Raw genomic sequence first — 26,242 nt, forward strand, 5'->3', positions numbered from 1 at the left:
TTGATTTAGTGTATCTTTTGAGTTTTAATTTCATCCAAAACACATAGATGCATTATCCAATGATTGGGAAAGCTAATATACAAGGCATGTACATATAGCCGGGAAAGCTAATATACAAGTCATGTGCATCTAGCCCAAAGAACATAGTTGGAAATTGGTTTTGAAATTCATTTCAAAACATCTTTGAAAAACCTTGCTAAAGTCTATATTTTGATAGCAATCACCATTGAAGAATTAGACACAAACTAAGAAGAAATATTGAAGTTTTTAATGGTTTTAAGTTTTGTGTCAATATTTGAAAATATGGTGTATTTTCTTAGAATTTTTTTTCCATGATAATATATGTCTTAAATAATATTTACAAAAAAATTTACGATTTTTAGAATTTTGTAGAATTTTTAGGGTATTTCTGAATTTCGACTGAAATTTGACTTTAGGAAATTAGAAACTCAATCAATCGGTTGATCAATTAGGGATGTTCAATCGATTGATCGATCGATTGAATTGGATTTTTCTACGAACAGAAGCTCACAGAATCGATCAATCGATCGATTGAACCCTGCATGGATTGATCAGCTAATTGATTCAATAGCTTTTTCGTGACAAGCCTTACTGAATGATCAGTGGATCAATTGAAAAGCTTCAATCGATTGAGTCCCAGCTTCAATCGATTGAGTCCCAACTTCAATCAATTGAAAAAGCTAATTTTTGACTGAAATTGTCTGATTTCAGTCTATTTAGCCACGGTTAGTCATGTTAACCATCATAAACCCTAAAAAACTCATTTATGATTATTTAAGGGTAATTTTCTTGATGAAAACAAGATTTGATTGGTTAAAGGAGATTAAGTTGAAGTTTAGGATAAAGTTGAGTTTCATTATTCAATTTTGAATCTCAAAACTTCAAACTTTGGATTTCCTAAAGTCTTAGGAACTCCAAGTCACTGTTGGTGGAATGACAGAATTTTAAAGCATGTTTTGAGGGAGAACTATTCCTTAAATACATGAATTCATTTTTCACAAAACCATGGAAGGTTGTAAACCTTCGTTATACTGAATGCTCAAAGTTGAGCATTGGAAAACAATGGACGATTGGATATCTTCATTATGGTGTGTGAATGCTTTAGGAAGAGCATTGGAGACAATGAAGGGTTTAAGACCTTCATTATGGTGTTATGAACAACATGTGAAATTGTGAACAATGTGTGGATAACTCTTTAGGGGAGAGTTTTTGATATGTGCCAAAGAGAGAGAATGTAGCATTTAAGTTAGACCTTTATTACCCAAAAGGAGGAGTTTGCCCTCTGGGAAAGGGAGAGAATGAAAGAAACTCTGATTCATACTTTGGCATGAAGAAGAAGTTGAGGCTATGAGATTAGCCTAATTTAAACGTATTGTCAAACATCAAAAAGGAAGAGATTGTTGGTGTAATTTCCCTAGGTCAAGGTTCAGATTGACTAAGCTTTAATTGGCTCAAGTTTGAGTCTTGATGCTTGACAATGTATGAAGATTGTAGGTGCAATAGTCTATTTAGGGAGATTGTTAGAGCAATTCTCCTCTGGTCAATGTTTGACCAATTTAGTGTGAAGAAAAGTCAAGTAGGTCAAGGTTGACTGGATACTTGATTGGGAAGTCCTAACTAGAAGTTAGGTAAGGGCAAGCCCAATGGGAAGGTTAGCAGATGATGAAAATCTAACGGCGCCCCGACCAAGGCTATAAATATAGTCTTGGTCCAAGAAGCTAAATAGAACAAGCAATTAGCATTACAACACTTGTGCGCTCTTCTTTTAGTTTAGCTTCTCATTTCTGTTCTTTCACTGTTGTAAGAGGCTTCTCTGCCTGAAAGAGATACTTAATGCGGTCCATTCCTTGGATTAACAACCTCCCCGGTTGTAACCAAGTGAAATCCGTGAGCCTCGTCTTTTTAGTTGCTTTCTTTAATTATTTACACAAGTGTTCTTTTAAAAGTCCGAGAAGGGTATTTTTATTTTATTTTTGCAGAGCTATTCAAAACCCTTCTAGCCGGCCTCCAACGGTCCCAACATATACAAAATCAAGAAGAATCCAAAGAGGGCAACTCATTTGATCAAGAAGAAGAGGAATCCGAAGTTGAGAGATGCTCAACATCAAAAGAAGAAGGATGTGTTGGAGTGTATACTAAAAGCCCAGCTTTTGTAAACATTTATTTTTGAAATAAAAGAATCACATTGGTCAATATCTGTATTTATTTGTTAAATGTAATTGTTCAATTAATTTATATAGTAGATAACATGGAGTGTGGTGTCACACTCAGAAGATCATGTTATCGGTTCTTTATAAATTATAAATAGTTGCTCGCGACTAAGATGGAAAGGAACAAGCCATTAGAATAGTTGTAGTGTAATTAAGTATTAGTTTATCTCGACTAATAAATTACACTGGTACACTCTAAGTGTATTGAGTAGGACCATTTTAGGTAAGTTCTTTTTGTACTGACTTAATAAAAGAACTAGACCTTAGTTATTATGGAAGTGTGTGTTCTTAATCTTAATATAATAACAAGCACATATATTTAATATTTATTTTTTTGACTTATCAAAAGGTGAGGTTTAGCTCGATAAATCAATATGCCCGATAAGTTGGGAAATGATATTATTTATAGTGTGTGTTGTTGATTATAGAAGGAATCTATGTCCTAGTTGTCTAGGTTGAGAATGTCCCCAAGAGAAGCTCATAAGGATTATCATGTTAAACCTTGCAGGTGGACTTAGTCCGACATGACAATGAAGTTGAGTGGTACTACTCTTGGAGCTAGATATTAATTAAGTGAGTTGTCAGTAACTTACTAAATTAGTGGACATTCGTTATCTTAAACACAGGGAGATTAGCACACTCATAATAAGAAGGAGCCCATAATGTAATTTGGGATTGGTGCGGTGGTGCTATAATAACTCTCTAGTGGAATGAGTTATTATCGATAAACTTGAGTTGTGTGTTCGGGGCGAACACGGGATACTCAAGCTCATCGGAAGGCCAAAACCAATTTCTCCTCTAGGTCCCTGTCGTAGTCTCATTATAGCTTCAAGTCCATCCTAATGTAAGGCCATTCTTGGTGTACAAGAAGGGGGTCGGTCCATTGCTTGGTGACCAAGCAATGGCCGACCACATCCTCTTTTATAGGGGTCGACTCTATTGCTTGGTGACAAGCTAATAGGGGTCGACCACAATAATTCAAACAAGGAGGGCTATTTTGAATTTTTAAAATCTTCTCTTTGTAAAAAATTATAAGTTTTAAAAGAGAAATTTTAATTTTAAAAACTTTCCTTATTTGAATTAGGCCACATATTTTAATAGAGAGTCTTAAAAGTTTTAAAACTTTCCATTTTTAACCATCCTCATGGTTTTAGAAAAAAAAGGAAGAGAAGTTTTAAAAATTAAAATTTTCTATTCATGTTAAAAAAGGAAATTTTTGAAGAGAAGTTTTAAATTTTAAAACATGGTTTTAATTTTTAAAAGCTTTCATTTTTAACATCCACTTTAGGAAAGAGAACTTGTAAAATTTTATAAGAAGTTTTCTTCTTGTAAAATTTTATTAAAATTTTTTTATTTCTTCCTATAAGTGGCCAGCCACCTTTGCTTGGTGTCCAAGCAAGGGGCCAACCAAGATTAAATCAATCCAACCATTGATTTGGTGATTGATTCAATCAAGAGGAAAGAAAAGAAAAAAATAAAAGGGAAAAGGAAAAACTAGAGGAAGATTTTAATTTTTGTAAAAAATTCTTCCCTTATTTGCCTTAGGCAAGTAATATAAAAGAAGGGGTGAGGAGGCTTCATGAGACACAACTCTTATTCTCTTGCTTGGAGGATCTCTTGGTGTGGTCGGCCCTCTCTCTTCTCTCTTTCCCTTTGCTCTCTTCTCCTTGGTGGTGGTGGTGGCCGGATTTTAGAAGAAGAGGAAGAAAGCTTTTGGGCGGTGTTCATCTTGGAGGATCGTCGCCCACATGACGTCCAAGGCGAGGCAAGGAATACGGCAGAAGATCTCGAGGTCATTAGCATACAAAGAGAATGTATAATTAACAATTGTTTTCCGCATCATGCTAGTTATTTCTTTTTGTAAGAATTCCAAACACAAGAGACATTAGATCTAGTTTTTTGAATTAATTTTTCGAGTTTGTGTTTTCTTCTTCGAATTTGTGATTCGATTATTCTTTTTGGTTAACCTAGAGTTATTTAAGGAAATTAAATATTAGCTTTCCTTAAAAGACTTTGTCTAAGCGGTGGTGGTTGCTCCCATATCCAAAAAGGTCATGTGCCTCACCATGGAGTCCTGAAAGCCTATTTTAGAAATTAATATTTAATGGAATTAACAACATAGGTGAATTTGAATCAATAGTGGTAAGTTCCGCTTGCGATTCAAATCTAAACCATTAAGAACAGATAAGTTAAATTTGGAATCAATGATGTTAAGTTCCGTCTGCGATTCCTAATTTAACTTCTAAAGAACATAATAGGTTATTTAAGAAAAGGTTCGACACTTGTATAAAATTTTTGTACAGTGGAGCCGGTACGATTTTCCTAGGACTAACCAACAGGATGTTCATCCTCTAGATAGCACGAAGACAAAGGAAAAGGAGTATACTCCTAATTTCATGTGCATGAGGATGAAGATGAAGAGACCTCCACCTCAAGGATTGATAGGGAGCTTGAAACATCAATGTCGGATCAAGAAGAAGTCTTTTCATCCGGATCAAATGAAGAAAGTGTCACCCCTACAAGTTAAGGTATAGAAATTTCAATTGTAAATAATAAATATCATATTATTTGTTTTGAGTGTAGGGAAAAAAGACACTATAAGAGTAAGTGTTCCAAATAAGCCAAGGAAAATGGTCAAGTAATACCAAAGGGCAAGGAGAAGCCCAAGGAGGTCGGCCTCATGGTACACAAGAGAAAGGAGCACATTATGTGCTACTTATATAAACAAAATAGACATTACCAGAGCCAATGTCCAAAGGGGAAGAATCCGGTCAAAGTCAAAGGAGGAAGCTTAAGTCAAGGGGGAGCTTTTAAGGGGAAACTCAAGGTATTATTTATTGAACCAATTCCTCTAAATCTTGATAAAATGCATGCTAGTTCTAGGTTATATCATTTTAATGTAATTTATCATGAAAACAAGATGCATGATAGGGTTAAGGAAAAACATGTAGCGTGTCGTGTAAAGACTATCTAACCCAAGGCTAGGAAGGTAGAAAATGGGTTAGGCAATAATTATAAGGATTTTTTATATAGGCCTAAAAATAAAAGTGTCCGAGGATTTAAGGAAAATCTAAATCTAAGGATTTAAAAATTGAAACTCAAGCCTTGAGGTCAAGGTTTGATAAATTAGAAAAGACCCTAAAGAAAATGGAAAGAGTTTTAAATGGGTCAAAATTGACATAACCTAGAGTTAGGAATAGATGGACAAGAGTTATCCAATGGCTATAGAGGTTTGTGATACAAATCTAAAGCCAAGAAGGATGTGACATCATACCATAGGGTTCCATATAGTTATGAAATCAATCCTAAGTCTAGGGGGTCAAGTGAAGGTTATAAGGGAGGTCATCCCTAGAGTTAACCTTGAGAAGATCAATGTAACTAAGGCTTCTAAGAAGTCTAAGAGAGTCACTAAGAAGGTCACAAGGGAAGTTATCCATAGAATTGACCAAGAGGAATCTAGCATGACCAAGACTTCTAAGAAGCCTAGGAATGTCATTAGGAAAGTATCTGTAGGTCCCTTTAGAGGCCGGCAAGAGGGGAGGGGTGAATTGCCTTGGTTTGCAATCAGAGGATTGCTAATCCAAGGCAAAGAAAGCGCACTATCTGATTCTCCTCTGGGCGGAGTAGCCTCTTACAGCGTTGAACGTACAAGAAGAAAAGTAAAGCACACAGAAGTTGATTACAAGTTCGTCGTTCTGATTAATTGATTTGCTTCTGGACCAAGGCTATATTTATAGCCTTGGTCGGGGCGCCTGGAAGGGTTCCGGGCGCCCTGGGGGGATAAAACTTTATCCCCCAACGTTCAGATCGAGTTTGACTAGATCTGGTCAAAAGCCACATTCCGGGCGCCCCGGATGGTTCCGGGCGCCCCGGAGGGGTCCGGGCGCCCCGGATGGTTCCGGGCGCCCCGGACCCCAAAAGTCAACTCTGGTTGACTTTTTCCGTCCGGTCGCTCTGCTTCGGTTCAGCTCATCTCGGTCCGGATCTTCTGTTCCGGCTCCACTAGCTTGGGTGATCTTGGCCATCCGGAATAGGGCTCACCCGAACCCATGTTCCGACCTTCTCCTCGAGCAGCCTTCCTTCCCGGTTTCTCGTCCCTCGAACGCCGCACACGTTCTTCTCGTCCACCGGTGTACTCTTCCGCGGACACCTCGTCCCTCGGACGCACCGAGCCCGTCGGCTCTTTCCCGTGCCGTCCTTCTCGCTAGCCGCGTCTTCCGCTCGACTTCCTGTGTTCCTAAGTTCCTGCACACTTAGACACAAGGGTTAAACAACGCAGGACCTAACTTAACTTGGTTTGATCACATCAAAACACCTCGGAGTTCCAACAGTATCAAGGGAAGTTATCCCCAATGAATACCTAGAACACCCAAGGAGCATCAACTAGTTTTGAGTTTCTAGGAGTGTGTTCTCTACACCCTAGATGAGTTTAGAGAGTGTCAACTCCAATTGGAAAGGTAGTTAACCTACCCTTGAAGAAATTGACACTTGGAGGACATTTTCAATGTAGTTGTACTCCTTGAAAATGAAAATGGTTCAAGTGTTTACTCTTTTAGAAAAGTAAAATGTGCCAAAATTTGTGTAATTAAACCTAATTAAAATTGACACAAATAGGAAAAGTCAAAGAAAAGCTAAGTTGGGATTTAACATTTTCTTAGAAGAAAAATGACAACTTAGGATTAATTTTGGTTTAGTAATTAATTAAGGATACTTAGATGGATAATCTAGGTATATTATTTATGCTAAAGTAACATACTTTATTTGTTCTTCATATGTCATGACATCATATTTTGCATTCATATTTATTATGAAAAATAAAACTATAAAAATATCATATCATGTCATATATACATCATATAGTTATAGTAAATTTTCTTTTGAAAAATTATTCATTTTGATATATGTCATAATCATTTTCATGCATTATTTTAAGTTCCTTGTAATTAAGGACAATGACATTAATCAACAAGTGATATCCTATGTGGATAATCATTTTAAAAATGCCTAGATAGATATGCATGATCCTTTAGTTTAGGGCAAAAAATCAAAATTTATATCTCACAAAGACTATAACTTGACTTGTATGTGTTTTAGTATATATTAGATACATGTGAGATGTTAAAAGGATGAATAAAACTCAAGATGTTGATTTAGTGTATCTTTTGAGTTTTAATTTTATCCAAAACATATAGTTATGTGTTATCCAATCTTTGGGAAAACTAGTATACAAGTCATGTGCATCTAACCCAAAGAACATGGTTGGAAATTAGTTTTGAAAATCATTTCAAAATATCTTTGGAAAACATTGGTGAAGTCCATCTTTTGATAAGAATCACCATTGAAGGATTAGACACAAACTAGGAAGAAATATTGAAGTTTTTAATGGTTTTAAGTTTTGTGTCAATCTTTGAAAATATGATGTATTTTCTTAGAAAAATATTTTTTTCATGATAGTATATGTCTTAAATAATATCTACAAAAAATTTCATAATTTTTAGAATTTTGTAGAATTTTTGAGGTATTTCTTAGTTTTGACTGAAATTTAACTTCAGGAAATTAGAAACCCAATCGATCAGTCGATCGATCGGGGATGTTCAATCGATTGATCGATCGATTGAATTGGATTTTTCTACGAACATAAGCTCACGAAATCGATCAGTCGATCGATTAAACCCTGCATGGATTGATCAGCTGATCAATTCAATAGCTTTTTCATGACAAGCCTTACTGAATGATCAGTGGATCAATTGAAAGGCTTCAATCGATTGAGTCACAATTTTAATCGATTGAAAAAGTTAATTTTTGACTGTATGGTCTGATTTCAGTTTATTTAGCCACAGTCAGTTATGTTAACCATAATAAATCCTAAAAAAAAATATTTATGATTATTTAAGGGTAGTTTCTTGATGAAAATAAGATTTAGGTTAAAGGAGACTAAGTTGAAGTTTAGGATAAGGTTGAGTTTCATTATTGAATTTCGAACCTCAAAACTTTGAATTTCGGGTTTTCTAAAATCTTAGGAACTCCAAGTCATTGTTAGTGCAATGACAGAATTTTAAAACATGTTTTGAGGGGGAGCTACTCCTTAAAGATATGAATTCATTTTTCACAAAACCATGGAAGGCTGTAAACCTTCCTTATAATGAATGCTCAAAGTTGAGTATTGGAAAACAATAGACTATTGGATATCTTCATTGTGGTTTGTGAATGCTTTAGGAATCATTATGTGTTGTGAATAACATATGAAATTGTGAACAACATGTGGATAACTCTTTAGGGGAGAGTTTTTGATATGTGCCAAAGGAAGAGAATATAGCGTTTAAGTTAGGCCTTTATTACCCAAAAGGGAGAGTTTGCCCTTTGGGAAAGGGAGAAAATGAAGAAAACCCTCATTCATATTTTGGCATGAAGAAGAAGTTGAGGCTATGAGATTAGCCTAATTTAAACGTATTGTCAAACATCAAAAAGGAAGAGATTGTTGGTGCAATTTTCCTAGGTCAAGGTTGACCAGATTGACTAAGCTTGAATTGGCTCAAGCTTGAGTCTTGATGTTTGACAATGTATGAAGATTGTAGGTGTAATCATCTGTTTTGGGAGATTGTTGAAGCAATTCTCCTTTGATCAATGTTTGACCAATTTGGTTTGAAGAAGAGTCAAATAGGTCAAGGTTGACCAGATACTTGATTGGGAAATCCTAACTGGAAGTTAAGTAAGGACAAGTCCAACAGGGAGGTTGGCAAATGATGAAAATCCAAGAGGGTCAGTGTTGACCGGACACTTGATGTGGAAAGTCCTAGTGAGTGAAATCAGACATATGGAAAATCCTAATGAGTAAAGCTAGACGATTGAAAAAATCTGGTGAGTGAAGTCAGGTGAAAGACCTAGTAAGTGAAGTTAGACAAATGAGAAATCCTAATGAGTAAAGTCAGGTGAAAGTCCTGGTGAGTGAAATCAGGCATGTGGAAATCTAGGCGGGTCCGGGGTGACCAGACACCTAGTGTTTGGAAATCCAAGTGGGTTATGGAGGACTAGACACTTGACACGAGACGACAAGTCCAAGTGGGTCAAGGTTGACCAGACACTTGACACAGCTAGAAAAGTCCAAGTGGATCAAAGGATTGGCCGGACACTTGGTAACGAAGTCTTAGCAAATTAAGGTTGATTATATGCTAGGCATGAGCAAGTCCCAACAGGTTATGGTTGATCGAATGTTGTGTTTGGGACACTAGACTTGAGTTAGTCAAGTTAGGATTAGTCAATCGATCAGCCGATCGATTAAACCATAACTCAATCGATCAGTTGATCGATTAGGAGAACTTCGCGAGCAAGGACAACCCAATCGATCAACCGATCGATTGGGGCTACGCCAATTGAGCTGATCGATTGGAGGTCACTCGCGTGAAGAGCACAATGTGCTCCCCAATTGATTAGCCGATCGATTGGGATACTCAAATCGATCAATCGATCGATTGGGGCTTGTTTTCTTGCGAGATTGTGAGGCAGTCTGAATCGATCAGTCAATCAATTCAGCATTTATCTGCGAGAGGACAAAGGCGCTCTGAATCGATCAATCAATCAAAGTCTCCTCAATTGATTGGTCAATCGATGGGATATGACCATTACGTATATGCAGGCTTTGGATTGTTGGGATTAGTGGATCTGACGTGGCTATCGATTGGGAGCCCTAAATCGCGACAGGATAAAGCTGTTGGCGAGATTTAAACGCGAAGAAGTTCTCCCGTTCTCTTCAACGAGCTCATGCCTACTCATCACCGCTTCTTGAAGCATCTTGGAGATAAGTGCTTTTACACTTCCGAGGTCAAGGGGCATCTACAAGCTACATGAGTGCAAGCAAGAAGGAGGTTTTCTCTTGTATTCTCGTAGTTATTTCTTGCGTTGAGTTGTATGCTTGTGTGAATTGTTAGGACCAAAAGTAGCTAGAGGGGGGGTGAATAGCTCGTCGCGTTCGCTTGGTGCGCTTCGTTGCTTGGCGTTGCTTGTTTCTTCTTGGATGTGCAGCGGAAAATACAGAAACAAACATAAAACGCTAACACTAGGATTTTACTTGGTATCCACCTCACAAGAGGTGACTAATCCAAGGATCCACACCAACGCACACACCCTCCACTAAATAAAACCTCCTTTGTGGTAACTACCAAGGGCGGAGAAGTCCTACAAGACTCAATACAAGAAGAAAGGGAAGGAGTACAAGAAATAGAAGCTTACAAGCTTTACAATGAGTACAAACCCTAACCCTAGCTTCTCTTCTTGGCTTTGATCCGCCTCTTGACTTGGAGAGCTTCCAAGATCCTTCAAGAACTGGCGATCTGAGCTTTGTGAGTGCCGTGGAGGAGCTGAATCGAGAAGTTGTCGTTAAAGTTCTGCCGAAGACCCGCCTGCGGCTTTAAACCCGACGCAACGGTCGGATCCCGATCGATTCGAATGTTCGACGATCGGGAGGCTTGGATCGATCCACGGATCGATCCGAGCGCCTGATTTGGACGCACCGGATCGATCCACGGATCGATCCAGCGCTATCGCGCGAAGCAGCACGCCGATCGTCCCGATCGATCGGGACCTCTAGATCGATCCACGGATCGATCCGAGCTGTCAGAAGACTGGATCGATCCACCGATCGATTCATCTGGATCGATCCACGGATCGATCCAAGACTTGGTTTTGCCCAAACCAAGTCCCAAACCTCCTCACCAACATCCGGTCAACCTTGACTGTTGGTACATCATGCCTCGCATCGGTCACTCCCTTGACCGCTAGGACTCCCCACCAGTGTCCGGTCAACCTTTGACCCACTTGGACTTTTACTCGTCGTGCAAGTATCCGGTCACCCATTGACCTGCTTGGACTTCTACTAGATGTCCGGTCAACCTTGACCCATCTGGACTTCCTTCCTTGCCAAGTATCCAACAATCCTTTGACCTACTTGGACTTCCCAACACCGATGTCCGATCATCCTTGATCCATCCGGATTTCCTTCCTTGCCAAGTATCCACCAATCCTTTGACCTACTTGGACTTCCCAACACCGATGTCCGATCATCCTTGATCCATCTGGATTTCCTTCCTTCGGCTTCACTCACTGGGACTTTCACCTAGCTTCACTCACTAGATTTTCCATCCGCCTAGTTTCACTCACTAGGACTTTCACCGGCTTCACTCACCGGGACTTTCACCTAGCTTCACTCACTAGGGTTTTCATTCCGCCTAGCTTCACTCACTAGGACTTTCACCGCCTAGCTTCACTTTCCTTCCGCCAGCTTCACTCACGAGGACTTTCACCTGGCTTCACTCACCAGGATTTCCTTCTGCCTAGCTTCACTCACTAGGACTTTCACCTGGCTTCACTCACCAGGATTTCCTTCTGCCTAGCTTCACTCACTAGGACTTTCACCTGGCTTCACTCACCAGGATTTCCTTCTGCCTAGCTTCACTCACTAGGACTTTCACCTGCCTAACATGCCAGTTAGGACTTCCCAGTCAAGTATCCGGTCAACCTTGACCTACTTGACTCTTCTTCGATTGATGTCTTATTGTCAAACATCTAAACCCTAACCAAGACTCAGCTTGGTTAACCAGGTCACCCTTGACCTGAGGGATATTGCACCAACAATCTCCCCCTTTTTGATGTTTGACAATACCACAATAACACTTACAATCCCACATGTAAGTTAGGCTAATCCTATAGCCTCCTTCTTCATGCCACTAGGTAATGAACCCATAAATTAAGCTTTCCATTCTCCCCCTAAGAGGGCAAACTCCTCCCTCTAGGTAAGGAAAACCTAACTTACTTCCTTTCATTCTCCCCCTATTGGCACACATCAACCCCCTAAAAAAAACATCAACCCGTCTTTGGACACACATCAACCTATGCTCCAATTTTGGGCACACTTCAACAACTCCATTTGTTGAAGACTCTCCCCCTGAAGAGTTGCTCATCGTGATCACACTTTTACTCATTGTGATCAACTCAATATTGAAGGTCCCATACCCTTCATTTATCCTTAACTTCTTCCTCAATGTAGACAAATACCCAACCTTGAGCATTTTCTAACATCTTGAGTTCCCACTTGAAATGATGAGGATATCCACTCCCCATTTATCCCCATTTCAAGTTTAAATGCTCAACCTTGAGCAAGTTCACAGCAGAAGGTTAACCACCTTTCAAGGTTCATGAAAAATAATTTTCATGTCTTTAAAGAGTCCCTCCCCCTAAAGACATGGTGGAAACTTCTGTCATTGCACCAACAATGACTTGGAATCCCTAAACCTTTAGGAAACCCAGATTTAGAAGTTTTGAGGTTCAAATGTTCAAAATTTGAAACAAACCTCAACCTAAACTTCAACTTAGCCTTCCTTTACCATTCCATCCTTGTTTTCAACACGAAAACACCCTTTTTATGTATCCAAATGTATTTTAAGGGTTTGGAATGAGTACCTAGACTAAAAATAGGTTCAAAGTGCTGAAATCAGGCTTTCCCAGCCAAAATCAGCAACTTGGATCGATTGGAGTTGGGTTCCAATCGGTTGAACCTTTATGAATCGATCCACCGATTGATTCAGACTCCCGATCGATCGGCTAATCGATCCATCCTGACTCATCGATTTGCCCGAATCGATCCATGGATCGATTCAGTACTCCAATCGATCCATGGATCGATCGAGCTTCGATAGTTGCTGAAATTCCATTTCAGTCAATCGAAACCCTAGAAAATTCTACAAAATCCAAAATTATGAAATTTCGTGTAGACATTGTTTAGGGTATATATTATCAAGGAAAATTAGTTTTCTATGAAAATACATCATATTTTCAAAGATTGACACAAACTTGAAAACTTACAAAAACTTTAGTGTTTTCTTCAAGTTTGTGTCTAACTATTCAATGGTGATTACTATCAAAAGATAGCCTTCACCAAGGTTTTCCAAAATCATTTTTAAAACTTTTTCAAAACCAATATCCCACCATATTCCTTGGGCTTAATGCACATGACTTGTACATTAGCTTTCCCAATGATGAGAAACCACATAACTATGTGTTTTGATGAACTTAAAAACTCAAATGAATGCACTAAATCAACATCTTGAGCTTTGTTCATCATCCTAACATCTCACTTGTATCTAATGTGCACTAAAGCACATACAAGTCACCTTATAGTCTTTGTGAGATGTAGATTTTGGTTTTGCCCTAATCTAGGGATCATGCATATCTATCTAGACATTTCAAAGATATTAGACATCCACCTAGGATGTCACTTGTTAATAAGTGTTGTTAAATGCCATTTATCCTTAATTACAAGGAATTAAACTAATGCATGATAATGTTATGGCATACATCAAAAGGAAATAATTTTCAAAAGAAAATATCCTATAACTACATGATGTATGAATGTCATGACATGGTATTCTTGTATTTTTCATAATAAGTCATGAATGCAAAATACACATAAGATAAAATATGATGTCATGGCATATTATGAGCAAACAATCATGGCAAGGTTTAGCATAAATAAAATATACCTAGATTACCTATCTAAGTATCCTTAAAACCTTAGCTAAACTTACAACTTAAACCTAGATTGCCCTTAAGTGCGTCAAGAAAACGCCAAAACCTAAATTGGCATTTCTAATTCCCTTGATTAATTTATGCCAATTGAAATTAAGCATATTCCTCAAATGTTGGCATATTTCATTTTTCCACAAGAGTAGCACTTTAAAGTTAAGGCCCGGATTGCCTTAAATTTCCTAAGAACATACCAAAATCCCAACTTGGTAGCTCTTATGAATTTCCCAATATGTGCCTTTTAAGATTAAAATCAACTTTTCACCACTAGGCACATTTTACTCTTTCAAGGAGTAAATAATAGTTCCATTTCATTTTCAAAGGTTAACAAAACCTTGAAAATGCTCCTTGAGTGTCAATTTCCTCAAAGTTGGGTTAACTACCCTTCTAATCGGAGTTGACACTCTCTAACCCATTTATGGGGTAGAGAAAATGCTCCTAGGAACCCAACACCTATTGGTGCTCCTTGGATGCTCTAGGTACTCACTAGGGATAACTTCCCTAGATACCTTCCTAGTGACCTTGTTGGGCTTCTTAGAAGCCTTGGTCACATTTTCTAGGTCAACCCTAGGGATAGCCTCCTTGTGACCTTGTTAGTGACTTTCTTAGACTTCTTAGAAGTCTTAGTCACTTGGTTGCAAAAATACTCTTAGGGATGACTTCCCTAGTATTCTTAACTTGACCTCTAGACCTAGGGTTTATTCCATAACTATATGGAACTCTATGGTAAGAGGGCACATCCTTCTTAGCCTTTGGTTTGTATCCCAAACCTCTATGGCCGTTGGATGACCTTTGTGCTCCTAGACCTAGGCTATGCTCATTTTGCCCTAATAGGATATTTTCCATCCTTTTTAGGGTCTTTTCCATTTTATCAAGTCTTGATCTCAAGACTTGATTTTCTATCATTAAATCCTTAGAATTTGGTTTTTCATTAAGTCCATGAGCATTTTGGTTTCTAGGCTTGTATCTAAAATCCTTAGAGTTATTGCCTAGACTTTTACCTACATTCCTAACCTTAGGTGTAATAGTCTTAGCATGAAGAGCTACATGTTTTTCCCTAATGCTATCATGCTTCCTATGTTCATGGTAAATAGCATTGAAATGATATAAATTTGACCTAGCATGCTTTTTACCATAACGTAAAGGGGTAGACTCAATAAATGATACCTTCTTCTTTACCTTGGAGGCTCCCCCTTGATTAGTGCCTCCTTGAGCCTTGACCATCTTCTTCCCCTTGGGGCATTGACTACGGTAATGCCCCTTTTGATTGCAAGAGAAACATATGATATGCTCCTTGCTCTTCTTTGTGTTGGGGATGGTCTCCTTGGGCTTCACCTTGCCCTTTTGTGCCACTTGGCCCTTCTTCTTGGCTAATTTAGGGCACTTGCTCTTGTAGTGCCCATGTTCCCTACATTCAAAGCATATAATATGATTTTTATTATTAATTGAAACATTTATACCTTTGCTTGTAGGGGTGGCATCTTTTTCTTTGGATCCGGAGGTAGAAGCTTCCTCTTGATCGGACCTTGATTCTCCTCCATTTGATTTTTCTTGACTTGTGGAGGTAGAAGCTTCTTCCTCCTCTTCTTCTCTTGACCCGGATGTAGAGGCTTCTCCTTCTTCTTGATCCGGTGTCACCAAGGATTGCTCCCCCTCAATCCTAGAGGTGGAGGCTTCATCATCTTGAATATGAAACAAGGAATATGCTCCCTCCTTGTTCCCTTCGTTGCATTCCCTTGAGGATGAAGCTTCTTGGATTTCCTCTTCTTCGGAGGTTGAGCATCTCTCAACCTCGGAATCCTCCTCTTGGTCTTGCTCCACAGAGTCTCCCTCTCTGGATTCTTCTTGATCTCGTACAGTGGAGGGGATCTCTTCATGAAGCTTGGCCAATTTGCTCCAAAGCTCCTTGGCATCTTCGAATTCTCCAACTTGAGTCAAGATGTGGCTAGGCAATAAGTTGACCAGAAGCTTGGTCACTTTGTCATTTGCCTCGCCCCTTTGAATTTGCTCCGAGCTCCATCTGCTTTTCTTTAGAAGCTTGCCCTTGGAGTTTGTTGGAGCTTCGAAGCCTTCCATTAGAGCAAACCATTGCTCTATCTCCATCATAAGAAAGGTTTCGATTCTTGATTTCCAAGAATCGAAGCTTGTGGATGTGTATGGTGGAGCCACCCTTGTGTCAAATCCAAGTCCATCTTGGAATTGCATCTTGAAGTTGAGCTTGATAAAATCTTGAACTTGAATTTGCTCCAACTTCTTCACCCTCTAGCTTTTCTTGATATGCTTGACCCTTCCGGCGATGATTCCGGTGAAGAGCAACCTTGCTCGATACCACTTGTTAGGACCAAAAGTAGCTAGAGGGGGTGAATAGCTCGTCGCGTTCGCTCGTTGCTTGGCGTTGCTTGTTTCTTCTTGGATGTGCAGCGGAAAATACAGAAACAAACATAAAACGCTAACACTAGGATTTTACTTGGTATCCACCTCACAAGAGGTGACTAATCCAAGGATCCACACCAATGCACACACCCTCCACTAAATAAAACCTCCTTTGTGGTAACTACCAAGGGCGGAGAAGCCCTACAAGACTCAATACAAGAAGAAAGGGAAGGAGTACAAGAAATAGAAGCTTACAAGCTTTACAATGAGTACAAACCCTAACCCTAGCTTCTCTTCTTGGCTTTGATCCGCCTCTTGACTTGGAGAGCTTCCAAGATCCTTCAAGAACCGCGATCCGAGCTTTGTGAGTCTTGTGGAGGAGAGAATCGAGAAGTTGTCGTTAAAGTTCCGCCAAGACCACGCCGTCGCTGGCTTTAAACCCGACGCATGGATCCCGATCGATTCGAATGTTCGCAATCGATCGGGAGGCTTGGATCGATCCACGGATCGATCCGGAGCGCCTCTGTGCTGACTCACCGGATCGATCCACGGATCGATCCGGCGCTTTTCCAAGCGGCATCGTCCCGATCGATCGGCCGATCGATCGGGACCTCGATCGATCCACGGATCGATCCGTGGCTCGTTATTGGAAGAATGGATCGATCCACCGATCGATCACATCTGGATCGATCCACGGATCGATCCAAGACTTGGTTTTGCCCAAAACCAAGTCCCAAACCTCCTCACCAACATCCGGTCAACCTTGACCTGTTGGTACATCATGCCTCGCATCCGGTCACTCCCTTGACCTGCTAGGACTTCACCAAGTGTCCGGTCAATCCTTTGACCCACTTGGACTTTTACTCGTCGTGCAAGTATCCGGTCAACCCATTGACCTACTTGGACTTCCACTAGATGTCCGGTCAACCTTGACCCATCCGACTTCCTTCCTTGCCAAGTATCCATCAATCCTTCGACCTACTTGGACTTCCCAACACCGATGTCCGATCATCCTTGATCCATCCGATTTCCTTCCTTGCCAAGTATCCAACAATCCTTTGACCTACTTGGACTTCCCAACACCAGATGTCCGATCATCCTTGATCCATCTGGATTTCCTTCCTTGCCTGGCTTCACTCACCAGGACTTTCACCTAGCTTCACTCACTAGGGTTTTCCATCTACCTAGTTTCACTCACTAGGACTTTCACCTGGCTTCACTCACCAGGACTTTCACCTAGCTTCAGTCACTAGGGTTTTCATTCTGCCTAGCTTCACTCACTAGGACTTTCACCTGGCTTCACTCACCAGGATTTCCTTCTGCCTAGCTTCACTCACTAGGACTTTCACCTGGCTTCACTCACCAGGATTTCCTTCTGCCTAGCTTCACTCACTAGGACTTTCACCTGGCTTCACTCACCAGGATTTCCTTCTGCCTAGCTTCACTCACTAGGACTTCCTTCTGCCTAACATGCCAGTTAGGACTTCCCAGTCAAGTATCCGGTCAACCTTGACCTACTTGACTCTTCTTCGATTGATGTCTTATTGTCAAACATCTAAACCCTAACCAAGACTCAGCTTGGTTAACCAGGTCACCCTTGACCTGAGGGATATTGCACCAACATGAATGTTGTAAGAGATTTCTCCACCTTCGATTGTTTCGAGAAAGAGTTTCTTTTTTAGTGGAGAGTGTGCTCGATGTGTGAATTCTTAAATTAGCATCTCTTTTTGAGGTGAATGTCAAGTATCCTTGTGTGCATTAGGAGTTTGCTTGAGTCCATTCCGTTGAAAATCATCATTATCGAAATGTGAGAACCTATTCACCCCCTAGCTCCGAATTAACCCAACAGATCCGTCCTTATATCGATGAGTTACTTTTAATAATATATTAATATTAATATATTATTTTTTAAATATTATTTAATGATGATTACTTTTAGTAATATTATTTAACAAGCAAAACATATGCCTAAATTCAATGTTGTATTGTCTCTAGTTAAGAGTCTTGGAGTACTTAAACAATATCCCAATTCTTCAAATATCGACTAATCTTTTTGTTAAGAGTAATCTCGCATGAAAAATATTTATAAGCCCTTTCTAGACTTTTTAATAATTTAAACTACTACTTAGCCTTTATAAGAAGAAGAAAAAAAATCATTAGCCCAAAACAATATTTTTTAAAATATTTTTAATAACATTTTTTTTATAGTTGAAGTGGAGATAAACAATTTTATATTTTTTAGATATTTAATTTTTATGATCCAATTAATTTTAAAGATGATCAAACCGTTCCAATATCTAAAAAGCTCATCCCACTTTTACCATTATACCACTTGAAGGCAAATATAATGTATATCTTGCCCTTCTTCTTCCTTTATCTATATTTATATTGAAGTATGAATGTGGTCAATCACTTAAATCTTTTAGAATAAACAGATAAAAGAGTTTAAAATATTAATTTAAAATAATAAGTGGAGAAGAATTGTCATTAAAGAGAATTGGACTTCTAGTCCGCATTGGTATTGTGAGTCAAATAAAAGATTGGGAAGAAGTCTAAAATTCAAAGAAAAAAACAAGAAAATGGTGAACACAACTAATGCTCAAGTCAAAGCAACATCCACTTCGATGATCGATTTTCTAAAAAACTAGTGACATGAATTGAAAAGTCTTAGGTTTCTAGATGAGGAGCTCTGGTCGGAAATATTGTTCTTCTTAATTAGGGTTTCCTACACGATGACTATATAGCAACATCAACAATGCAAAATAATATGACAAAAAAGATCAAAAATGGAATTTTATCGAAAAATATTATTTTTTTCCACCCCTAAATTTCAAGGAATTTTGGACTTAATGAACCTCATGCATAGACTCTTCTCAATGGACTTTGACCACCAAACTTAGTTTGAATAGTCAAGTAGCCTAATGAGGAAGGAGTCTCTTAAGTAAACCAAGTCTAGACAAGTAATTATCGGCGATAATAAATGTTTTATCTTACAATAAGTGACTTAAATTTGAAGAACTTTTCAAGGTTAACCTCTTTCTAATAGCGAATAGATTTATTCAGAGATCTCTTCCTTCCTCTCATCCTTTTCGGTCTTTCTTTTTTGCTTCCTCTCCTTGTTTCCTCTTAGAGGTGCAAATAAATCGTGTTTGCTTGTTATTTTTTTTAAACTAACTTGAAAATATTCAATTTATATTTAAAATTAATCCTTTTTAGTCAAATTTGAATATAGAATTCAAGCTATTTTGAACTATAGTTCAATATATTCTAAGGCTCAAATCCCTATTTCGTCTTTCTCTCCTTTATTTATTCACATCTACTCAAAAACGGATTTAAGATTTTAAATTTAGAGGGGGTTGGCTGATACGTCCCCCTGTTGTGCGATGACTTACTCCATGAAAATGTCATCACAAGACAACATGATCAATTTGTCGATGACCGACATTAAGGTCGGCACCACGTGTAAATCTACCCGGGCTTTAGCCCGGAAGTCCTAAGATTTCAAAAGGACGAGAAATGAAAAATGTGAAAGATAAACTAAGAAAAAATTTTCAACGCGTGAATGTCAACCTAGATTCTTCCAAGGGCTTTTATTTTATATTAACCCGAGTAAATCAGCTTGGGTAGACAAGTCTTTCTATCTCCGTCATTGACCGATAGCCCAAACTCTTCATCCGCCTAGGGGTGTTGTGGCCGTTAGTCTTATAGTCGATCGCCGCTGCATCCACCCAAGTAAACACGTCGTAAAGTGTGCAACAAACTGTCTCCTCAGTCATTACCCTTCAAAAATCAACCGAACCTCCTCTTTTCACCCTAACAACCATCCACTCCTCAAGTAAACAGAGGATGAAGTCAGCCTTCAACGCCTTCCTTCTTTGACATACGTACACAAATTCCAAATCCTTCTCGTTTCCACTCAAATTTTATTCCAAAAAAAAAAAACAATTTAAAATAAATAAAAAATAAAAATCGATCTCGACTCTGTTTACTTTTCTTCGCTCTGCGTAGCCATCAGCGTGGAAAGGAGGAGGCACTCGCTTGGTACTTAAAAGGGCGCCGCTGGCCTCCGCCACAGAGCCACCACCACCGTCGCCACCGGGAGAGCAGATGGAGGAACTCCGGAGAGGGCCGTGGACGGTGGAGGAGGATCTCTTGCTCGTCCAGGTCGTGGCGGAGCACGGCGAGGGCCGGTGGAACGCGCGGGCGAGCCACGCAGGTGCCTTGTTTAAACCTTTGAAGGGTGAATATTAATTTTTTATAACTTAGAGGAGTAAATGACAATTTTATTTTATAACTTTGAGTTGTTTAGTTTACATTTGTTTTTACATTGAGCTAACATAAATAAATTTAAGAGATGATAATTTTCTTTGAATTCGACCAAGATACATTCGATTTGAATAAAGAATAAATATGGAGAATATATCCGACTTAAATAAAGGAATATATAAAGAGATTTTTTTTACCTGATTAAATAATCAGTATAAGAATTTTTAAATTCAAGTATGAAAGTGGGTTTGATAAAATACTATTTATATAATTTATAGAAGTAGATTTGATAAAATACTATTTATACTTGAATGCTCAATTAAATTATTATATTTATATAATACTTTTATAAGATAATGGTATTAGGATAAATTATTTTTAATATATTTTTATGATTATGATGTTTAAATTTTTTTTTATTTTTAGTTTTTATTTTCCACCGGTTGTTTTATAAATTTAATAAATATTCATAATTTTATGAAAAAAAATGATAAACTCAATTAATTCTAAGTGATCGGTTCAGTCCTATAAAATTTTTTTACCAGTCAATAGGATAAATTGAATATTCATAACTTATGAAAATATTATAGATGATAATAAGATATTTGAATAGAGTATGAATATCTGATTCTCTAGTAGGGATGAGAACGAGTATAAGGATACAAATTGAATATCCGATATAAATAGAGATAAAGATGAATATAATAAATAAGGTTGGAATAGGAAAAATATAAAATTTGATCTAAATCTGACCTATTAAAAAAAAAGTAAAAAAAAAAATAATTATGTTCACTCTAAATGTCTCTCATAATTTGTCCTCAAGTTAGGATAAATAAGATAAATTACGAAATCAATTTATAGTCAATCATCAAGTGATTAGAGATGGGACTGGACATCTCTCACAGTCTATCTCCAAATTATATAAATAAAATAATTACAAGATCAATTTATAACTGACTATTAAATAATTAGGGGTGAGAGGAGTTTCACTAAGAATTAATCATTTTCTATTATAATAAATCTGTATTTTTTTAACTGACTGGATCTGTTAGGAGAAATCAAAAGTTTAGATTGTATATTTTTCTGAAGTGGATCGAGCCATTAAATAATGGGAATGTTTTTAAACATAATCATCTATAAATATTTTACTTTAAATTTAATTAAAATAATAATATTTACTTATTTTTTTTATAAAAATGTGTTATTTTAATTTGAACAGGGTTGAAACGCAGCGGGAAAAGTTGTAGACTACGTTGGCTCAATTATCTTCGCCCTGATGTTCGGCGCGGTAACATCACCGCGGAGGAGCAGCTCCTCATTCTGGAGTTGCATTGCCGTTTCGGAAACCGGTAGTTATAATTTATTATTTCCAAAAAAAATAAAAATATTTGTTCATATGATAGTTTTTACTTTTACCCTTCCAATTTTAATTCCTCTCACTATAGGTGGTCGAAAATCGCTCAACACTTGCCGGGAAGGACTGATAATGAAATAAAGAACTATTGGAGGACCCGGGTGCAAAAGCATGCGAAGCAACTCCGTTGCGACATCAACAGCAAGACATTTCGAGACATCGTACACTTTGTATGGATGCCACGCCTCTTGGAGCGCATCCATGTGGACAACGATCGCACCGTTGGATCGTCGTTGATAACTTCATCAGAAGAGCACTCAAATTTTACTAACCCTAATTCGACCATTGTGCAAGTTCAAGGAGATCAACGGGACGACAAAGTAAATACAGAGTCGACTAACGGAGATTTCCCGATCGGTTACGAAGAGGAGAATTGGGACATTGAACAAGATGGATGGACCATAAATGATCTATTGAACGAGTATAATACATGGGACATCGAAAATTAGTAGTTTAGGGTTCGATTAGGATTTATCTCTTTCAAAATGTATTGACAAATCTACATCGAGCCTGAACTAGACTTGGACTTTGGTTGAGCCCACTATGCGACATTAACAATAGATTTTATCAGTTCTGGATTTACATTTCATGTTGTCCTATGGCTAATATGCTCTAATAAATATTTGAATAAGACGATAACAAATATTCATATTAAATGAGAAAAATCAAAAGATTTGTTTACTAGTAATAAAATTAAATGAAATAAAATTTACTTAAATATAAATAATAATATAATAGGGAATAAAACTCAATGATATAAGAAGATATATCTATATAGTTATTAAGATTTAATTGATTGTTACAGTAAAAAAAATAAATGAAATAGTCACTTTAGCATCCTCTCCAAGACGACATGTCATACTCTAAAAGGGATAAATTATAAGGGATATTTTACCCTGACGTAACAGGTCCCACATTCAAAATTGATTCCACAATCTATTACAACACACTCTTAATTGATTGTTATTGTTATTATATATGGCCAACATCGACCTAAATTTTCACCCACTTTGAATTTATGCACATCCCTTTTTATATCAGTTTTTAGATCTTATGACTCAACTAATTATGAGGTAGATAGTTTGATCCTATATTTTGCTCACTAAATAAATCAGAAATTACTTATGATTATTCTGGTCAGAGCAACTAACATCTTTAGATTTGTCATCCTATTAAAGGAAAATGTCTTACATAGCTGAGCTTTCAATCTTATGTATTTGATTAAGTATTAACCGCCTCCATTTGCTTAGCTGAATTGGTAAGTGACAGGTTGATTGTCATATAAGGTTTTGGAATTGAATCTCAGGATTGGCGGGGCGTTAATTCTTGCAACCCTTGTAAACTCATCCCACCTGTCACTTATCTTTTTAGTCATGATTTACCTCTTCCATATTTATTCTGAAACGGGCGGGTGAGAGCACTGGGATAAACGTATTCACAATTTTGTCATTTGATTAAGTATTAACCACTACCGTGTCCGATCGTTACACTAAAACTCTAGGGCCTAAATTAACTACACTCATAATCCTTTTTATGGTGACGATGGAGAGAAAATCTCTTGGACCATTTTTTTGTGGTTCAGGGGATGAACCACTCATATTTGAGGTCGGATCGTGGTCGCGATCCGGTTGTAATTGGTTGCGATCCCTTCCTGGGTTCACCGTCCCCACCAGGTTATAGTTTGGTTCGGAGCGAACTGCTGGAGGCCGCTCGGAGGACACCGGTGGTGGATAAGTGGCCAGGTTGTTGGGCGCCGAGCGAGGATCTCCTCCGGGCGGCCTCCTCCCGTCCGCTCCGAACTAAACTATAACCTGATGGGGACGGTGAACTCAATAAGGAATTACAACCAATTACGATCGGATCACGACCACATTCCGGTCGCAAATATGAGTGGTCCATCCCCTATATCACAAAAAGTGATCCAGGAGATCCTAACTCGACGACGATGACCCTCTTTCCATAGTTATTGATGGAACCAATCTAGACACCAATTTTACTTGGACCCAAATGGTATTCTTTTTAAATAATAAATCATTTTTACAAAATGATTTTTGCTTGCCTTATCCATTTTACCAAGTGGTCCTTCACAACCTCAATATTAATTATTGGTCCATGTTACCAAATGATCCTTCCCATCATCACCATCAGAGTCTACCATGTTACATTAGCAATGGATTTACTAGGTCCATGTCTTTATGGATCTAAATTTTATGCCATCATGACCAACAACCTCCATAACACCGTTACATGAAGATATTATGGATGACCTCTTCTCGACAGACAATAAAAAAATTATGAGGAATGGATCTTGGAGTTAGAGATGGACTAGACTTTGTGTGCGAAAGGTTGAACTTTAACGGGTTAAATAAAAATTTTATATAATTCTTCAAATGTACTATTCAAGAAGTACAATTTAGTATCTTAAATGAGATTAACCTAAAATAACCACTATATAGATCCATAGAGCATCGTTATCTCATCACTCTCTATCGAACCAATCAACACATCAATTTTACTTGGACCGAATTGATATTTCTTAAAATTATAAATTATTATTGCAAAATGATTCTTTTATTATTATGGTAAATTATTACCTGTCTTATCCATTTTACCACGTGGTCCTTGATATTAATGTTTGGTCCTTGATGAGTACCAATTTATTAAAACATATTAATTAGCACCAACATTTCAATTTCAATTTTTTTTTCTTCGTACAGTAATGTGAATTAAATGTTTCATTAAAATAATATGTTTTAAAAAATATTTCATTAATTTCTCATAACAAGAAATCATATATTATATTAAAAAAAGTTCAAGATATTACATAAAACATAAATGGTAGTGACGGCAGCAGTTGCTTTTTCAATTCCCTCCACCAATTTTCTTAATTTTAATTTTATTCCCCGAAGCACATCACGACACTTCACTTCACTTGTTGGCCACCACCTCAGAAGCTTGCTCCGGCGCCGGCGCCGGTGCCGGTGCCGGAGCTAAGGGAGAAAGCTTCAACTTCTCTATTTCTTCCTCTATGTTCGTCTTCTTCTTCTTCTCCTCCTCCTCGAGCTCAAAGGCCGACCTCTTGTAGGTCTTGAAAAGCCCGGCCGAGGTTGTGAAGGTGACATTCTCCGGCGCTTTATCGGTCACCGAGATCTCCTCCACCGTCAGCCATAACAACAGCTCCTTCGTCTTCACACCGACCACCTTCTTGATCTTGTTCTTCTCAACATAGGCCGTGATCTCGGGCGCATAGGTCACCTTCCTCCCGATCTTCGTAAACACATGCTCAATCTTTTGCTCTTGCTTTAGCCACACAAAACCCGTCTCCTTATCATACCCACATTCAATGATATCCCTATTAAAACACACAAAAAAACATGTTCATAAGGTTAAAAGCCTTGCGTTCTACCGATTGAGCTAGACAACATTTTATACCTAAGAGGAAGGAGGCCGCGAGGGAGGTTCACTTCTTGAAGGAGGAACTTAGACTTCTCCCGGCAAATCTCATCGCCGTAGTAAACCTCCGACTTCGCCTTCAACTCTTCGGTGATGACAACCGCCATTGTCGATCTCTTCCTTTACCTAAGCTTTGCTTCTTTAGTGTGTTTCAATGTTTGTGTGTAGTGAGGAAAGAAGGTTCATATATATAGAGAACTATGACAATAACAAATAAAATAAAATAAGATAAAATTGAAACATAAAAAAAATAAATAAATATTTTTTAAAATAGAGAATTAAATATGCTTGGATGAATTAGGCATAGCAATGAAGTGTTGTTTCCTTCCTCTTAAATGAATTGGTTGGGAAGCAATAGGAAGGTCACTTAAACGGTTTGCATTATTAATTATTTAACATTTATTTATTTATTTATTACTTTTTCAGAATATTCTCTTTTTTTTATGTCGATAATTTAGGTCTAAGTCTTAAATAAGTCTATTTGATACGCGATGAACTTAACTTGAACTTAAAGATTATGCATTCCCTCTAAGTAGATTGAAGAAAAATGGTGATAAGTAAAAATAAAGGGGTAGTTATGCAATTAAGGGAGTAGTTGGCGAGGTGTTCTTGTAAATGGCCGACACGTGTAATTTTATTTATTTATTATTATTTTCTATCCTCTTCAAGGTAAACACAAAGGGTTGGCTCGGAAGTAAATGCGATTGTAGCAACTCCACCTACCTAAACTACCAATTATGTTAACTTACTTTTTGTTTTTTCTTTTAATATTAAAGGAAATAAACAAGATGTTCAAAATTTGAATTCTAACCTGAATATTATGCTTTTGGTTCAAATCATCGTGTAGTTAATGACATAACTAACAAAACATAATTTAAAATATTTGATGCGGAGATAAGAGTCCTCTTTTTTTATTTTAATTTTGTTTTAT

At 37.8% G+C, this 26,242-nt stretch overlaps 2 protein-coding genes across 2 annotated transcripts; one reads left to right on the top strand and one right to left on the bottom strand.

The window, feature by feature from the left end:
- Nucleotides 1-20,257: 20,257 nt before the first annotated feature.
- Nucleotides 20,258-22,402, top strand: LOC122035044 (transcription factor JAMYB-like). Its single transcript, XM_042594410.1, has 3 exons — nt 20,258-20,418; nt 21,664-21,793; nt 21,890-22,402. Exons 1-3 carry the CDS (start codon nt 20,286-20,288, stop codon nt 22,305-22,307), a joined length of 681 nt encoding a protein of 226 aa, XP_042450344.1. The 5' UTR covers nt 20,258-20,285; the 3' UTR covers nt 22,308-22,402.
- A 2,207-nt stretch (nt 22,403-24,609) lies between these two features.
- On the bottom strand, nt 24,610-25,490 carry LOC122034703. The gene is made up of 2 exons (XM_042594036.1): nt 25,291-25,490; nt 24,610-25,210 (listed from the first exon to the last, which is right to left on the bottom strand). Exons 1-2 carry the CDS (start codon nt 25,416-25,418, stop codon nt 24,787-24,789), a joined length of 552 nt encoding a protein of 183 aa, XP_042449970.1. The 5' UTR covers nt 25,419-25,490; the 3' UTR covers nt 24,610-24,786.
- Nucleotides 25,491-26,242: the final 752 nt, after the last annotated feature.

This window comes from Zingiber officinale, chromosome 11B (genome assembly GCF_018446385.1).
Source record: "Zingiber officinale cultivar Zhangliang chromosome 11B, Zo_v1.1, whole genome shotgun sequence".
In the NCBI taxonomy this organism is placed as follows: Eukaryota; Viridiplantae; Streptophyta; class Magnoliopsida; order Zingiberales; family Zingiberaceae; genus Zingiber; species Zingiber officinale.

Coding starts and splice junctions, on each gene's coding strand:
- LOC122035044 (XM_042594410.1), top strand. CDS start 20,286: ATGGAGGAACTCCGGAGAGGGCCGTGGACGGTGGAGGAGGATCTCTTG. Junction 20,419..21,663: donor CTTGTTTAAACCTTTGAAGG/GTGAATATTAAT, acceptor TAATTTGAACAG/GGTTGAAACGCAGCGGGAAA. Junction 21,794..21,889: donor CATTGCCGTTTCGGAAACCG/GTAGTTATAATT, acceptor CTCTCACTATAG/GTGGTCGAAAATCGCTCAAC.
- LOC122034703 (XM_042594036.1), bottom strand. CDS start 25,418: ATGGCGGTTGTCATCACCGAAGAGTTGAAGGCGAAGTCGGAGGTTTAC. Junction 25,211..25,290: donor CGCGGCCTCCTTCCTCTTAG/GTATAAAATGTT, acceptor GTGTTTTAATAG/GGATATCATTGAATGTGGGT.